Genomic DNA, 18,582 nt, shown 5'->3' with positions numbered 1-18,582 from the left:
TAGCCATCAGCCAACAACCATTTTATAGTCATCATCAATGGAATCAAGTATGTAACTTATTCTTGACAATTTGACATGAATTAAATGATATCTTGGATTTAATCTATTATATAGATTTAAAGTATTTATGCACACAATCACCACTATGAAAGAAAGCATTCACAAGTAGTTTATAACTTAACAAAAGACTTATTCTTCATTGTTTTAAAATTAAGGGTCTAACAACATTTTAAACACGAGTACAAAATGTTTTAGATTAAAATCGCTCATATTTTTCGATCATTCTTTATTTTGATATACTTATCCAAAAGTCAGTACTGATAAAGTATGGAGATTTTTTATATTTGAAAATATTATAAACATATTTCCAATAATTATCCTATAATTTATAAAAGATATCCTAAGAGAGAATACATTTTAATTTTGTAATGTGAAAAAGATAAATAATTAAAGTAACCATTAATTTAAGACAATACTCTCAAATCAGTCACTATTTTTCTTTTGTTTGTTGGATTAAAAAAACATATGACTCACGTCTTTCCATTTGACGTGACATATTGAATTCGTCGTTAACTCTCCAACAGTTAGAATAAAAAATAGAAAGAAATTGAGTGAATTTTTTTAGAACTAACATGTTTTCTTTAATATTTTTAGAACCACTCGTTTTGTCTTTTATTATTATTAAAATAGCAATCTTCATCTCACTTATCCCATTTATGACCATTTGATAATTTGAAAAATGGGTTAGTTTATTGAGAAATGTGAAAGCCATATTTTATAAGTTTATTTGGTTACTTTTGTTAATTATAAAATGAAATGAGAGCAAGAATGTGTTTAAAAACATATATTGTTTTAATATATGGAAAGGTATAGAGTAATTAAAAATAATATATCAGTAGGAAAGTTGTCCTAAAATTGCTCCTCAATCGGAGAGCATGAATAAGGAATAATTAATCCGTAAAAGGTAGGATCAAGTTTTTGGCACCATCATCCTCTTAAGCAAAAAAGAATTAACAAATGTGGACGTCCTCCAATCCAAAACCATTTTCTTCATCAATACTTCTTCCTCCTCAGACTTCCATGAGAAAACACCATAGCCCAACAGTAAAACTCTATATCTAAATTCTAATCAAATGTTTTCATTTGTTTCGCATCAAATTCTATTTTCTTAAATAAAAAAACTTGTTTCCAAACTCTCTCTACTCTCTACTACCTACCCGCACACCCTTATAAAAAAATAATCCAAAATTTTGCTATAACTTGCAAATATTTTAATTTATTTTGGTATTTTTAAAAATGTTCCTTTATTAAATTATGTTTAATTAATAATTAATTTTCTTATTTAAATGAATATTTCTCAAATTCAATTAAAAAAAATTAAACTAAAACTATTAATTCTTTTTTTAATTATCTAATTTCTAAATTAAATATCTTATATTTAATTTAATCAAAATTTGAACCATATTCATACATAAGTTTCTTTCGTAATCTATAGTTTTAATACATATTACATACATATTAAATTTTAACCTATAGTTTTAATATAAATCCAATTCACATTAAATTAATATTTGATCTCATTTAAATATTTTATTTTCTCATAAATTAATTTAAAATCATATCCAAAATTAAATTTATATAATAAAGTTTAATTAAGATATAAATTTTATATTTTAATGTATATATTATATTAATTTCCTAAGTAAATTTGAACATTTCAAATTGCATCCAATATATATAAACCACATTACCCTTTACGAGCTAGGAAGATGATCTAATGAACTTATAAATTCATTGGTTAAACTCATCAACCATATTAATCAATATTATTTAGTTGTGTGTACACTACACTAAAGAATCACAAATAAACTCTCTTCTTAGTGTAGATATATTTTGGTATCCAAGGATATACACCAATAACAATAAGTTTGTCTTTTATAAGTTGTCCATAACATCAACTGCTGTCAAATTACTGTTTTACTCCCAGGTAACTTCTAGGCGTTAAATACTAGTGCTCCTCTAATGAACAATTTGTTTATGGTCCAACCAATAACAGAAACCCCTCTTGTGTCATAGAGAGGAAAAGACTCTTTGTTCAAGTCATAGAAATACCACTTAAGGAAACAATCATCTACTTACCCTAAAGACATGAATTAGTGAATTTCATCTCATCTGATTATTTTTCCAGCTTTCCCATCGATCTTGTTCCGAAAATGGTAAGCTTATTAGTGCCAAGTACTAATGCACTCAATATTAGGACTTATAAGTTATCAAGATCATTCTAGTAAAATAAAAACCTAACTAGTTAACAGAGTTACATCTGGTGGTTAATATTTTGTGGTCCGGTCTTATGCAAACTCATTGCATATGATATCCTCACTCGCAAGTCACCCTACACGAACACATTGGATGTCCTCACTTGCAAGTCACCGTACACAAATGTATAAGATATCCTCACTCTCAATTCACTTGCAAGTCACTCTTATGTAAACTCATTGCAAAGTGGCTTGTATATACCCATAGTGTTACTAGGATAAGGTACTCAATCTTAAATATATACTATAGATAGTTTAAACTATATCTCGAACATTGATCTCTGTATATTTCTATATACAGTACAAGACTCGTTAAACAAAGGATGTACGTAAGTTTATTGAATTTAGGTTATTAAGACAAAATAATAATAAAATCAATCGCACTTTATTGAAATTACTATGATAATAACACTTTATTAATAACGGTTAACGAATTACTTATTATCTATGAGTTTTAGGTTATAATCCGAACACAAAGTTGCTCCACCAATATTGAAAATTTTTAAAAGAAAAATCCATCCTCTAAGGGTGAGATTGTTGATCAGTGGTGTTCCAACCATGGTTGAGGAAAAGTTTCAAACACATGCATTAGGGATTTGAAGACAAATCAAAGTTCCAAAAAAGATACATGTTGTTTTAATATGTTGATTAGTTCATAATTCCAATTTTTAAAATAAGAAAAGTTGGTAAAAGACGATACGTATCTTCATGTTTCATATTTAAAAAGAAATTATAGTAAAAATTATATGAGCATTTTTTTAAAAAAACTATGATTTAGTTTGGATTAACCAAAAATAAGATATATATATAAATAAAGTAAAAAGTTATAATATGAGATTTGATTAGAGAAATTTATCAAATTAATTCATGATCAAAGCCAAAGAAATAATCGTCAAAGAAATTGATACAATTGACAACAGAGAAGAGCTAAACACCATGAATCCAAATGATAGTCTTAGAAGATTGTCTCTCAAGAACGACCTCAGTCAAATCACCCTAAAAGAAGCTCATTTTGGGCTCAAAGATCTAAGAAGTTATGGACCAAAGATGGGGATGGGAATACACTAGCTTCTTCCATCGGATTTGTACGACCAACCAAAAGAGAAACTTCATGTATGAGATTAAAGATGAACATAGCACCTCACATATCTCACATATCTCAAATGCAACGATAGCAGATACTTTCATCAAGTATTATGGAGCATTATTCAATGGTGGCAAAAGAGAATCCTTTCTCATTGAAAATATGGATTGGAACCCAATTGCTGATTCTTTCCATTCCTCCCTATTTGCCCCATTCCAAGAGGATGAAATTTAAAATATCGTATTCTCTTTTGATAACAATAAAGCCCATCGGTCCGATGGTTTTTCAATTAAGTTCTACAGAGATTTCTGGCAATATGTGAAGTTTGACATCATGAGGATCTTTAAGGACTTCCACTCAGATGGTATCATCGATAAAATTATAAACAATACTTTCATAGCTTTGATTGATAAAAAGAAAGATTTCATTACGTCGAAGGATTTTCATCCAATTAGCCTAACAACTTCGTTCTACAAGATCATTGTTAAATCTTTAGTAAGCAGGCTGAAGACCACTCTACCAATTACAATCTCTGAAAATCATTGCATTTGTGAAAGGTCGTCAAATAACAGATGCAATCCTAATGGCTAATGAAGCAATTGGCTTTTGGAAAGCAAGTAAGACCAAGGGTTTTTAATAAAGCTCGACAATGAAAAGGCATTCGACAAGATAAACTGGAGTTTCATCAACTACATGCTTCGAGTAAAAAAAATTCCAATCAAATGGAGAAATTGGATCAATTCTTGCATAAGCAACATCAATTGCTCCATCCTCATCAATGGTAAGCCTCATAGCCGTATCCAAGCAAATAGGGGCATTCGTCTAGGTGATCTCATCTCACTGTTTGTATTTGTTTAAGCTGTGGATTAATTACTTCAACCGACTTTTAACTGATCTGAAAAATATCAACTCTATAAAGAGAGTCAAGTTCGACAACAATTGCTACTTATCTCATATCCTTTTTGCCGATGATAGCCTCCTATTTATAGAAGACAATGACTTCTTTCTACAAAATATGCATATGGAAATAACTCTCTTCGAGCAAGCTTCTAGGCTAAACATAAACACATCAAAGTCTACACTATATGCCCTCTAAATGTGTCAAAGGAGCGTGCAAATTCACGTGTTGACATTTGGAATATACCTATTCAACAATTACTGCTCTCTTACTTGGGAGTCCCTCTTGGAGGTAATCCATAAAAGGATCTGCTTTTTGGGGAAATATTGTTGATAAAATTAATAAAAAGCTCAAGAAATGAAAATATTCTCATCTATCAAAAGGCGGAAAGCTCACTCTTATCAACTCTACTCTTTTTAGCCTCCCCACCTATCAGTTGTCATCTTTAAAGCCCCTACATTAGTTTGCAAAAATATCGAAAGATACTAGAGAAAATTCCTTTGAAAAGGATCCAGTGAAGCAAAAGGCTCTGATTATCTCATTAGTTAGGCTAAAATCAGAACTCTAAAGGCAAAAGGAGGTTTAGGAGTAACAAAGCTTCACATGACACAAACATCGCTCTTCTCTCTAAATGGTTGTGGAGATTCCTTATATGGAACCAAATGCACTTTTGAGAAAAATCATCATGGCCAAATACAAAGAGACTCACCCTCGCAAAATACCAAGGAGTGGTAAATTTAACACTCCTAGAGTTCCCTAGCTGGAGGTCTATAGTTAAAGGCATTAACTGATTTAAAGACAATTATGCTTGGGAGGTTAATAATGGAGAGATGGTCTCCTTCTGGCACAACAAATGAAGTCCAAATGGTCCTCTTTCTACCAATTATCCAAGACTCTATGCTCTTTCTCAAACAAAAAACAATTCAGAGAAGGAAGTTTGAAACAATACTGAGATCTAATGAAATATCGCCCCTTGTAGAATGATGAACGACATAGAGCTGGATCTTTGAAATCAAATCATAACATAACTTCTTAGACCGCGGGAAGACAAAGGTGTTAATAAGCCATTGTGGAATCTAAAAAAAACTGGTTTTTCATCATAACGTCTGTCAAGAAGGTTGCTTCCATTCACCCACAGAATAGTAACAACGGAGTCGACCCCATATCTTCAAGAATCTCTTAAAGTCAGTATCCCAAAGAAATGCATATTTTACATTCGTGGTCTATCCTGCATGAAAGTATTAACACCATGGAGGTTCTCCAAGATAGGCTCCCTCATACCTGTTTAGACCTAAATTGATGTGTCATGTGTCACTCCAATTGCGAAACTAGAGATCACCTCCTTTTAGTCAATTACAGAGCGGCTAACTTTTTATGGGATACTCTCCTTATACAGAATAGGTGCCAACGACCTATGATCTAAAATCAATTTTTCATTCCCTCAACCATTTGAATCCAACAAACATGAGAAATGTAATTATACTCAATGTAACCGTGGCAATTCTTTGATGCATTTGGACTGAAAGAAAAATAGAAAGATTTTTGCTAAGAAGCAAAAGAGCTTACCAAACCTTTAGAAATACTATTGTAACTACATAGGTACTTGGTGTAACCACCATCACCTATTCAAAGACTACAACTCCTAGTTCTTTAGCTCTTAATTTATCCGATTTTCTCTCTTAAGAGTCCTCCTCTTGGGCTTCCCTCTAGCCTTTTATGTAATCACTTTGTTTATCAATAATATTGGTATCTTGTTTGATCTTAAGGTGGGTCTTTTAATCCATACCGGTCTATCTAGGCACTTTGTCTCCTTTAAAAAAAATAATAGTGCAATTAAAATAAGGTGTAAAGTGTATTTTAGGAGTAACAGAACAAAAAAGTTGATAGAGAAGTGGATTGATTGGTTGATAAATTAATTATGTTATAACTAGTGAAACCATTGGATTAATTACAATGCATATAATAATAATAATAATAATAATTTGATCCGAACAATTTAGGATTAACACACAAGGAACTCACATGATACATGCATTATGCTGTAATTCAAAACAATTTTTTGTTTTGCTATTTTCTAGAAAGAAAAAAAAATGAAAGTGTAACTAATGTTTAACCTCCTAAGTTGATAGAGAGATTACGGAGGACTTGATTTATTTATTATTTTCTTTCCTTGGAAACTAAATTGGTGCTTAAGTAAAATGCAAGAAAGTATGTTTGTGTGTATGTGATAATTTTTCCTAAAAAATTAATAGACACATGCTTGCAGACTTACGTTAATTATGATTTCCAATTAGAAGGAGCTCGCAGTTTACAAACTAAAGCGAGAAGGTGCAAAGAATATTGCGTAAGAGAAGAAGAAGATTGAGTGGTTTTCTGTGAAAACAATAATTACTCATCAACTCTTTTGGTTAATAATTGATAAAAGAAAAATTGACTGACTGACAAAAATTGTACAAAAATGTAAACCTAAAGATATTCAAACGCAAACTAAATTGAACATTTTAGTACAAAAGTTTAAACTTTTCCTAATACATATACATTAGTAATATATTATAATTTGTTTTAGTACAAAGGAGAAATTATATGTAAATTTGAACCATCATATATTGTCCATGTCAATCTTTACACTAATAGCTTCACTAATTGTTTAGTTTAGCAATAATATATGATAATGAAAATAATTAATCCACCACAACTTTATAACATTGATTATTAATAAGTTAACATCAAAACCAATAAAATAAAATTAACAAAAAAAAAAAAAAAAACAGTAAAATAGAAGGTTTGTGATTAGAAAAAACATTGTGTAAATGAACTTTACATATACAATTCACATATTATTAACATGCAAACTTTAGCAAAACATATAGAAGGAAACAAATAGACAACTGTTGAATTGCACATAAAGAAGAACAGCAAAAGATACAAAAAGCCAAAGCAAAACAAAGACAAATGTTTGGTACAATCAGTAAGCGTTTCCATGCATTCACCACGTCCAAGATTCCCTATTTCCAAATGTTGCCTTGTTTCAACACCAAAAATACTCCCCTTTGCCCTATAAATTAACCCCTTTCCTCAATTCCCATTTCATCTCACCATCTCCCTTTTACTTCTATTGATAAGAGGTACTCCTCCATCCAACCATGGCTGTTAAAGTTTTATTGGCGATTCTACTATGTTTCTTTGCTTGCGAGTCTCTCGTGAACGCTCGGGACCCATCTGAGAGGCGTGGGTTTCGGTTCACCACAGAAGCTCAGCTATGCAAGCTTGACAAGATTCGGGTTAGGCCACCATCACGAAGGATCGAGTCGGAGGGAGGCATCACTGAGCTTTGGGATGAGGCTGATGAAGAGTTTCAGTGTGCTGGAGTTGGTGCCATTAGAAACATCATAAGGCCCAATTCTCTCTCTTTGCCTAAATTCCACAATGCCCCTATGCTTGTTTACATCGAGCAAGGTATATTATTCTTAACAAAATTGCTTCCAAATATGTCTTTAATCACCTAACATTAAAAATATGTTTCAAACTAATTTTAAACCTAACAAAACGCCCAAATATGCCCTAAACTTCTAGAGGTTACATGATATTGAATCATTTATATTCATATTCTTCATACATCCAAATGGTATAACAATTAAAAATTTATTTGTGTTACAATTACATGTAAATGAATAATATATGTTACGAAAGTCAATTATTCATGTTCTAAAGCAATGGTTTACAAATGGGGTGGAACAGGTGAAGCGTTTTTCGGGATGAACTACCCAGGGTGCGCAGAGACATACGAATCACAGTCAGCTCAATCTTCAAGGTCTACAAGGCGCATGGGACGACGAATTGGCGCCGGCAGAACAGAAGAAGACCAACACCAAAAGATTCGCAGAGTTCGACGTGGTGACATGATCGTCATTCCCGCTGGTACCGTCCAATGGTGCTACAACGATGGCGGCGAAGACCTCATTGCCGTGGCCTTCCTGGATCTCAACAATGATGACAACCAACTCGACCTCCGCGTCAGGGTATTTCAATTCTCTACCTAATTTAAAACTCGCAAGAACCGGTTCTGCATTTGACCCTGACGTGCTATTTATTTTTTATAGGGATCTTTCTTGGCTGGTGGAGTTCCAAGTGAATCAAGAAGGGAAATAAGAGGATCAAAATCAGAAAATCTTGTGAACATCTTCAGTGGGTTAGATCAAGAGTTTCTTTCAGAGGCTTACAACATTCCATCAGAATTAGTGAGGAGAATGCAAGAAGAAAGGAGCAGTGGGCTCATTGTGAAGTGTGACGAAGAGATGTCCTTTTTAACTCCGGAGGAAGAAGAGGAAGAATTAAGCGAAACGTCATTTTCAAGAAGGAGAGGAGAAGACTCAAATGGGATAGAAGAAACCGTATGCACTGCTAGAGTTCAACACAACATGAACACCCAAAGAGAAGCTGATCTATTCTCTAGAGAAGCTGGTAGAGTTAACATCTTGAACCAACTCAAGCTCCCTATCCTAAGATTCTTGGGCATGAGTGCTGAGAAAGGCCACCTTTTCGCGGTAAAACACTCATTTTTTAGATGTCATTTTCTCTATAATAATTAACCTAACGATTTCGAATTTTCGTAATTGTAGAATGCTCAACACAACTTGCATTGGTCAATGACGGATCACAGAATGGTGTACGTAGTAGACGGAGAGGCCGAAATTCAAATATCCGACGACTACGGAAACCAAGTATTCAATGAGAGAGTATCAAGAGGAAACATGTTTGTGATTCCTCAATTCTACCCTGCATTAGCTAGAGCTGGGCAAGAAGGGTTTGAATGGGTAACTTTCAAGACATCAAATCAGCCAATGAAGAGCCCAGTGGCTGGCTACACATCTTTCTTCAGAGCCTTACCACTTCAAGTCTTAGAACAATCATTCCAAATCACAACAGCTGAGGCTCAGCAACTTAAGCAAACAAGAAGGCAACACACTTTCCTCTTCCCTCCAACCAGCGGCAGTAGCTTCAGCCGCAGCCGCAGGTCTTGAAAGCATCGTTTTGCGAGTAATAGAAGAGTAGAGAGATGGCAAAACATGAAAAAGGGAAAATAAGGCCACAGTTGTTGTGCTTCTTCTTCTTTGCTTAGCTAGCTAGCTTTGTGTTCTTTGCTAGCTTAGGTGCAAAAGAGTTTTAAAATTATCATAAGTTTAATACTAATATGTAATAATATATGATGCAAATAAAAATAATAATTGTGGCCCACCTCTTACTAACTTTTTCCTTATTATGTGTCATGCATGTGTTCACTATTATTTTTCTGACTACGCTTTTCATAACTTAGCTTCTTACATAAGAACCATTTAAGTAACAAAAATAGTTTTAAAACAATTAAACAAATGAGTGAAAATAATTTTGGTTTCAAAAGACATGATACAATGATCAAACACATTAAGCGTTTTATTACAAATGATATTGAAACTGTTATTCTTTTCCAGGTATTGCCGCGCTCCAAATATTTCTACTACTAGAAACATGCATGATTTAATTCAGTTCAATTTGGTTTTTGGCCAAAGCTTTACAAGTTTGCTTTTTCAACTAGTTCACTTTGATTTGTTGATTTGTTGATTTTTGTTGGAGATGTTGAGAATTCCACGTTGGAAAAATCAAGTAGACTCACACTTTCCATAAGAAAAATAAATTACTCAAATTGTTTCATAAACTTGTAAAGGGTTTTTTTTATTATTGTGTGAAGATAATCAATTAATCCTTTGCAAGCTTAAAATACACATGTATTGGTACATTGGCGATAGAAAGAGTAGATATGAGTAATTTCAATCTATTAATGATGCCTATGTACTAGTGATATCTTAGTGATACGACTAGTGATGGGGTAGAAACTAATGGCGTCAAGGTATCAAAGATATCAGTGATATCAGTGAATTAGTGATAGAAAGTTGGGTAGATATAAATGATATATGTGTATTAGGACGATGTCAATCATCAATGATAGTGCATATATGGCGTAGTTACAAGCATCAAAGAAATTGAAAGTAGACCATTTCTTATCAGTTATATATCAAGAATAAAAGTTTAGGTAAATATCAGCCGTATCTTAGGTATGTTATTGGTATTCATGTTTTAGTTATATTATTGATATTCATTGAGATGTGGTTGATATTGGTGATTGACAATTGCTATTAGTATACATTTTGGTTGATATTTGTATATTAAAAATAAACAAATGATGCGTGTATTAATGATATACATTTACGACTCGTTTGATAACATATTTATTTTATGCTTCTTTTTTTCCTTGTTTTCAGTTGCTCGTTCCTTATTTCTTCATTTTTTTTTAACAAGAAACATGACTATTTTGGATAACTATTCTCCCTTCCTACTTATTAAAAAAAAAAAAAAATTGTTTGATATAATTACTTATCTCTTGTTTCTAGTAGTTTTTTTCTAACATTTTTGCTTATTTTTTATAGTGTTTTTAAAAATTAATTATGTAAAAAATAAATATATCTATATATATAATTGATTAGAATATAAAAATAATATAAAACATTAACACTATCAAATACACATAAATCTCGTTGCAAAATTACTAACTATAATACAATAAATTTTGGTAATTATGTGATGTTAAAATTTGATTTGAAATATTATTTCTCATTCAATTCATATCTATTTTAAATGATGTTTGATTCAAATTTAACTCAATTATATTATTATGTAAATGTCGTAGTTGTAAAATATTAAAGATATCCTAAGTAATTATCTTAATAAAAAAATATTATATAAGGTAAAATTTTAACTAATTTTGATGATATTAAAAATAATAAATTTAAATTTAAAATAACATATAAACATGCATATTGCAACATTTGAAAGGGAAAAATTGTCAAAAATAGCAAATTTGACAAAATATTTACAATATATAGCAAAATTTCCAGATTTTATCAGTAATAAACATTGACAGACCATTGATATACTTATATCAGTGATATTGATAGATAGTGATAGAAGTGTATCAGTTTCTATCATTGATAAAATCTAAAATTTTATTATACTTTGCTAATATTTTAATTTATTTTGCTATTTTAAAATTTAAAATTTAAAAATTAGAAAATGTTTAAATAAACATATTCCCAATTTAAATTTGGAAGATAAATATAAATTTAAATATTCAAAACTAAATTAGAAATATAATCAAACAAAATTAATAATGGACCTTTTCAAATTTACCATAATAAACAAAAATATTTATAAAATATAGCAATAATTTTCATTTTCAATAAATATAAAATATAAAATAAATATAAGTAAGCGGAAAATTTTAAAAACAATTAGATCTAAAATATTGAAAATTAAAATTAAAATATAATTATGAAAAATTAAGAGAAGAAAAAAAGAAAACAAATTAGAAAATACTAAACATATAAATATGATAAATTAATAAAGGAAAACATAAAAGGGAAAGAAATAAAATAATGATCAAAATTGAAAATTGAACCCAAAACTTTTAAACCAAAAGTGGAATTTATGCATGTCTATCCACCAATGAGCAACTAGAAATTTTATAACATAATAGAAATAGAATAGAATATACAAGAGTTACACCCTACCAATTAATGCCAACAAACTATTTTCCATAATTTCTCTATTTAGAAACTAAAGCAAAAAACAAGAAAATAATGTTATAACGGACTCTTAATTTTTATTTGAAATCCACCCTACCAATTAATATCCATGGTACTTTTGTAAGATATCTCGTCATATTAGACATCTTTCCTTGTGATAATCTAATGCTTATAGGATTTCATTTTAATATAGAAATCCTTCTTTAATATAAAAATTCTAATTGATTTCTTTTTATCACTAATATGAAGGATACAAGCTAAGTGATATGGTGACCATATTATAAATGAGAAATATTTGATTGAAAGCCTATGAAGAATAATTCCAAAACACCACAAACGACTCAATGTAGAGAGTGACAACAAGAAACCTAAAACAAAAATTGCCATACATTTCTTCATATACGTAAAGCCAGGTGCAAGATACCATTGCCATTATGTGTACAAAGCATAACCTATTTTTGGCATGCAATCTGAAAAATGGCTTAAACTTTCTTCCCCATTTTCTCAAACGTGTCCCCTCCTTCATTACCTTTACTCTTCTACATAATCCCAACCTTCCCTACTTTCCACTTAACTTCTAAACATTTCAACTAACTAAACACAGACATGGGGAACCCTCTTCATTTCCTCTCTCTTTCCCTCTGCTTCTTGGTTCTTTTCAATGGCTGCCTCGCCACCAAGGAGAACTTCCATGATGTCTCCCGGCGCTTCCGTGAGGGCCAGAGCCGGTATCGTGAGTGCCGTCTGGATATGCTCGAAGCCCTCGAACCATCCCGCCGTATCGAGGCTGAAGGTGGAGTGATCGAGATGTGGGATCCTAGCCACGAGATGTTCCGGTGCGCCGGTGTGGCTATCCAGAGATATATTATCGATCCCAATGGCCTTCTCCTCCCTCAATATACCAATGCCCCGCGACTTATGTACATTGAGAGTGGTACAACTTTTATTTTGTTTTCGCTTCTTTTTTCTGTCGAGTGCTAGAAGATATATAGTATTAATTAAATTTACTTGCTCTCGTTTAGTTTAAGTTTTTTCAGTCAATCTTTTGAGTTGAGAATGATGGGATGAATTCTGTGGAATAGGGAGAGGTATTAAAGGAGTTGTACTCCCGGGTTGCCCTCAAACGTACCAAGAGTCTCAGAAATCGGCTGGGGCGTTCCGAGATCAGCATCAAAAGATTCGCCATGTACGTGCCGGCGACCTCTTCGCTGTGCCGGCTGGTTCTGCTCATTGGACCTACAATGATGGCAATGAGAAATTAATTGCAGTGGTTCTTCTTGATGTTAGTAACCACGCCAACCAACTTGACTTCCATCCTAGGGTATGTCTGTTATGTTTACAGCCTTTTTTGCTCAATCGATATTGCTGAGACGTTACAGTAAATTTAATTTCCCTTTTCTGTAAACTATGAAGGCTTTCTACTTGGCTGGAAACCCAGAGGAGGAGTTCCCAGAGTGGAGATCGCAATGGAAGGGAGAGCAAGGACGACACAGCGGTCGCAAGGAAGGATCAAGTAACAAAAACAATATCTTCTATGCCTTTGACGATAGAGTTCTTGCAGAAATTCTGAACATAAACATTGAGTTGGCGAGCAAGCTTCGGGGAGGAGATGACTTCAGACGCAACATCATAAAGGTTGAGGGACAACTTCAGGTGATCAGACCACCAAGATCAAGAGGAGGACGCAGAGGAGAGGAACAAGAATGGGAAGAGGAACAAGAAGAAGAGATGCAAAGACAACGTGAGCGCCACCAAGGTCGTCGATGGGATGACAATGGTTTGGATGAAACTATTTGCTCAATGAGAATGAAGGAGAACATTGGTGATGCTTCACGTGCTGATATGTACACACCGGAAGCCGGTCGTCTTAGCACCACCAACAGCCACCGCTTCCCCATCCTCCGCTGGCTTCAGCTCAGTGCCGAACGGGGTGTTCTCTACAGAGTAAGCAAACGTGTGACACAATTTAGAGCTGTTTGAAATGTGACTTTCTAGATTACTTAAAATTTTTGTATTATTACCACAGAATGCAATGTACGTTCCACACTGGAACCAAAATGCGCACAGCGTAATATTCGTAACAAGAGGGAGAGCGAGAGTACAAGTAGTAAACTGCAGAGGCCAAACCGTATTCGACGGCGAGTTGCAACAACGACAGGTTCTAGTGGTTCCACAAAACTTTGCCGTATTGAAGAAAGCAAGCGATGAAGGGTTCGAGTGGGTTTCATTCAAGACGAACGATAACGCCATGATTAACACATTGGCCGGGCGCATCTCCGCAATGAGAGCATTCCCAGTTCAAGTCATTGCGAGTGCTTATAGAGTGTCCACAGAAGAGGCTCGACGGCTTAAATTCAACAGGGAAGAGACCAATTTAATTCCTCCGAGTATGTCATCTTATCGGCCCGCATAAACTAATGTAAACGGTTGTAACTTGTGTGTGTTTCGTTTGTCCAAGTTTTTGGCTTTTGGTTTGGTGGTGTAATAATTTTATGGTTTAAAAACTTTGTCATAATGATAATAAAATGAGGTATTATACACGGTTAAAACTTCTACTTTATTGAAAGCTTAAATATTTATCCATTTTTTTTCTTTTGGACACGTTTTCAGGTATGATCCCTGGTTGCCATAAAAATTTGGAGGTTATCATTAGTGATCTTTCGCAAATGTTTATAAGATATATGGTTGTTACTTTCCTTGTAGTTATTTGGTTTTAAGATGAAACTGATGGATTCGGTTAGATTTGTCTGCTAATTAATAAATAGTGGTTTTCCAATATACTAAAGAATCACTTGAGATCTCCATACTAGGGAAAGTTATTTGAAAGAGATGATTAAATTAGAACAGTGAAGCAATGACTACACAATGAGCTACGGATGTGTTTCAATTTTGGCTGAGTACGTACGGTGTTCATCTTGCATCAAGAAAGCAAAAACGACTTGATTTTTCTTGTTTAATGGTGTGCATGCAGTATTTGCTACCTGTAGGCTTAAGTTTTAGTCGAGTTGTTTAATTAAATTACAGGTTCATGAACATTTGGAACATAGTGCAGGCAGGGATTCAACAAGAAATTTGAACTTCTTTCTTCATAGTGGTGGCAGAATTGAAAACCCCAATGGAGAAAGGAATTTAAGAATTAAAAGTTATATGAAGAAACTAAAATCAAATATTTGGGAGCAAAAAAGTTCAGATAATTTAATTAGATTGTAGATTCCTAATTTAATTAAATTATATATGGTTCCCTAAATAACTTAATAGATTATGGATTTCATATTTTGATTAGATAATTCTTAATTTATTCTGATTTTAAGTTTCCAATTCGATTATGGTATCCTCAAATAGATTTGGATTAGGAACAACTCTCAACTAAGAGTAGGAGTACTGTTAACTCAAAAAACAAGCTAAAAGTAGTCGTGACAAATAACTAAATCAATAGCTCAATCTTGTGGACGTTCTTGAACTAAATTACTATATTAAAACTTGATATCATACTTTTTATAGTCATTGCATCAATGTTCTAAAATATATAGATTGTCAAAACAAACTCAAAAAACAAACATGATATTGAGCTAAAAGTTTTACCTGGTGCTAAAAATCACAAAACATATAGAATGATGGTCAAAGCAAACTCTAAATTATTACATAGAATTTTACAAGAATATAGGTTTCTAATCATTTACACTAAACTTATTGATTTAGTGACTTATTTAATAAGGAAAAATAAAGTTGGAGCTACATGCCAATCCATTGGTTCAACCGATTTCTTCACCAATTACTTTACCGAATGAATTCACAAGAGCAAATCTTAGAAGTAAGACCAGGTTGAACACAAGGAGTACAAATAATTTCTCAAGAAAATACTCCACAGCCTTAGGTAACTGAAGGGGAAAGGGGATTCAATATTTTAAAGAACCTAGCTTGGGTTAACTGGATTCATTCCACTCAAAATATTTGTTGATGGGATTTTCATCACTAAATGAAATTCATTACATATACCTAACCAACTTAATTAGATAAGTTAATTAAATCTTTCTAAATATTGAACTAGTCTAGTTCAAAAAAAAATAAAAGTATTCAAATTTGAATCATGTAATTGGATTAATATTTGGGGAATGTAAGATGAATAATTAACTTCCATTCGTTTAGATAACTATTGAAATGACTCAATTCTAAGTTACTAAAGACAATACTCACCTAATTTAGTTGGTAAGTTAACGTAAGTTATTGTTTCATGCAATTATTATGTGACTTACAAATAAATTACACATAAATCGAGAGGAAACATCATATGGTCCACATGCATTCGACAATATATAAATTTTAATAATTAAAAACATAATTGAAACATGCAAATACAAATTATTTAAGTTTAAACCCCGCAGATGCAATGAAATAGAATGGAAAGCCTAGAAATTCAAGCTAGAAAAGAGTATACCGTTAGCCTCTAATGTAGATGTTGGACACGGATGAGCTAAATTGACTAAGAAATCAGAGTCCATTTGGACTAGAGGTGGCTAGAATAAGAGGTGGTCATACCTAAATAGCGGAAGTCATGTTTTAAAGAATCGTGCAGCGCTTGGGACAACGTCGTTGTGCAGACGAGAACCATCGTGTGAGATATCTTTCAAGTGTTGCGACGTTCAAAGCAACGTCGTGATGCTATGCACTTTTCATACAAAAGTGAAATGCTACCTTCCAACATCGTGCACAAAGTCATAAGTCACCGTGATGTTGCAAGGATGAGGCCGATTAGACTTGTTTTCGCTCTTTTGACATTAGTTGATGCATTTAGATGTTAAATATGTCTGAATAAGCTCAATTATGCTCATGAAAATATCTAGTAGACAAAAAGTTGGGTGATGTTAAAATAAATTATTGGTTTGGATTTCTACGAACACTTATTTTGTTTTTGCCAAGAATATGCCCCATATTTTACTTTTCCCTCACAATTTCTAGATACACCTATTCTTCGTTACTTTTTCCTACACTTTTATAAAAACCATATTCCTCATCCCCCCATTGTTAGAGTTCCCTCTTAGTTTCTCTTTTTTTTTTCTTTCTAAAACATCCCTCTCTTTTTCTCTCTAATTTCTTCTTCTTCTACTCCAATCTCTCTCACGAAAAGGAATGTTGCCTCCTCCCTCACGAAGGAAACCGCCACACCTCCTCCTTCACAAAGAATACCCCCGCTGTCACGCTAGTCGTCAACCACCACGCAGCTGGTCGCCTGTTCGAGCATTCACTCATCGTCGTCACATCGTGCCTAGGATCCTTGTCAATGAGTTTTTGGCCTCTTCTTCTTTAAATTCTCAGTTTGTCTCTCTTTTAAACGTTTCTGCCTTAGTTTATCTTTTTCTTTCAAGTACGGTCTGGTGAGTGCTGAACTACGCTCCTGGCTCATCAAGCGTTGCACTGACTGAATCTTCGTTCTTCAGTTGAAAATTTACCTTTCAACGTGGGTATGCTAAAATTTTGAGGTATGTCGATAATTTACCTTGGTGATCTTGCGAGGTAAAGTCTTTTGAACTTTTCTAAATAGTATTTAATCTATATCTGACATGTATATCTAAACCCAAAATATGGTTTTATCAATTAGCAAGGTTGTGCTTTTGGTTTATTTTATATCAGTGGAGCTCATAAACTGAACAATAGTATGAGCTAGATTAATTATATAATAAAGTTCAAATGCCTAAGTAGGGACAATTATAACACACAAAACATGGATGAATATCATGAGTGTGTTGAGTAAAGTTAAGAATGATTGATTGTAGATACATTAGATAGAAAATCTTACATATCTCTCTTGAATGTGAGTATATTTATTACTTTCATCAAAAATCTTTTCTTTATTTCTTTAGTTTTTCAAAAAATGTTTTTAATAGTTTGGTATAAAACTTACATTTTGTTATTTTCTGTTGAAGTGTGTTGGAATGTAGAATTAATGTTCTTACTGCCTGGTTGTGTATGAATTGTGTTTTGGTTCTATCATTGATGTGTGTGATTGTGGTTCTAAGTAATGTCATGCGAAAAATGGGTAGACTTAATCCCTTTTGTTGCATGTTTAACTCTATTGATGTGGCAAATTGCATGTGTACAAGTTTTCCTCTGAACTCTGTTCGGTCTTCAATCGCTAAATGCAGCCGGCGACTCATCCTGTTCGCGTCCCTCTTCCCGCCGGCGAAGCCGTTGCCGCACACGTCTGCCACAGCCAAGCGGTTCGTCGTTCGTTGATGCTGGAGTGTTGATCGGCTGCGCCTGCCTCCATCCGCAGAGCCCGACCACCGACTGCCACATATTTCCACCATCCGTTCGCATTAGCCCCATTCTGTTTCCGTGGCGCGTGAAGTCGGTCGAAGATCCGACTTCGTCTTCTTCCAATCCTCGCGCCAAAGTTCGTCAAGCCGACGTTTGTTGATTCGTTGTAAGTTGGAATCCGATCTGAAATTAATTTTCCTTTGCAACTAAACCGTGCACAGTTTTGGCTTTGTTTGCTATCGTTGGATTTTAATTGTTGGTGAAATGCTTAATTTTTGAAGGTACACTTTGAATCAGTGAGCGACTCTTTGATTTTCCAAAAGGTTGAGGTGAAATTGATTCTCCACTTCTTAGGTAAGTTGTGGAATTTACTTATAGGGTGAATTGGATGGATGAAATTATTTAGAAAGACGT

At 33.2% G+C, this 18,582-nt stretch overlaps 2 protein-coding genes across 2 annotated transcripts; both read left to right on the top strand.

Annotated features, from left to right (window-relative positions):
* The first annotated feature begins 7,406 nt into the window (after positions 1-7,406).
* On the top strand, positions 7,407-9,521 carry LOC101217399 (11S globulin seed storage protein 2). Its single transcript, XM_011654493.2, has 4 exons — positions 7,407-7,753; positions 8,036-8,316; positions 8,398-8,841; positions 8,917-9,521. The coding sequence occupies exons 1-4, from the start codon at positions 7,441-7,443 to the stop codon at positions 9,316-9,318; spliced, it is 1,440 nt and encodes a 479-aa protein (XP_011652795.1). The 5' UTR covers positions 7,407-7,440; the 3' UTR covers positions 9,319-9,521.
* A 2,917-nt stretch (positions 9,522-12,438) lies between these two features.
* Positions 12,439-14,473, top strand: LOC101217626 (11S globulin). The gene is made up of 4 exons (XM_004152001.3): positions 12,439-12,847; positions 12,996-13,234; positions 13,327-13,857; positions 13,940-14,473. Exons 1-4 carry the CDS (start codon positions 12,520-12,522, stop codon positions 14,324-14,326), a joined length of 1,485 nt encoding a protein of 494 aa, XP_004152049.1. The 5' UTR covers positions 12,439-12,519; the 3' UTR covers positions 14,327-14,473.
* The last annotated feature ends 4,109 nt before the right edge of the window (positions 14,474-18,582 follow it).

Source organism: Cucumis sativus, chromosome 3, assembly GCF_000004075.3.
Source record: "Cucumis sativus cultivar 9930 chromosome 3, Cucumber_9930_V3, whole genome shotgun sequence".
NCBI classification, from domain to species: Eukaryota; Viridiplantae; Streptophyta; class Magnoliopsida; order Cucurbitales; family Cucurbitaceae; genus Cucumis; species Cucumis sativus.
Note: the sequence above shows the minus strand (reverse complement) of the source record. Positions and strands in the feature narration are given on the sequence as shown.

Coding starts and splice junctions, on each gene's coding strand:
- LOC101217399 (XM_011654493.2), top strand. CDS start 7,441: ATGGCTGTTAAAGTTTTATTGGCGATTCTACTATGTTTCTTTGCTTGC. Junction 7,754..8,035: donor GCTTGTTTACATCGAGCAAG/GTATATTATTCT, acceptor GGGGTGGAACAG/GTGAAGCGTTTTTCGGGATG. Junction 8,317..8,397: donor AACTCGACCTCCGCGTCAGG/GTATTTCAATTC, acceptor TATTTTTTATAG/GGATCTTTCTTGGCTGGTGG.
- LOC101217626 (XM_004152001.3), top strand. CDS start 12,520: ATGGGGAACCCTCTTCATTTCCTCTCTCTTTCCCTCTGCTTCTTGGTT. Junction 13,235..13,326: donor AACTTGACTTCCATCCTAGG/GTATGTCTGTTA, acceptor TAAACTATGAAG/GCTTTCTACTTGGCTGGAAA. Junction 13,858..13,939: donor AACGGGGTGTTCTCTACAGA/GTAAGCAAACGT, acceptor TTATTACCACAG/AATGCAATGTACGTTCCACA.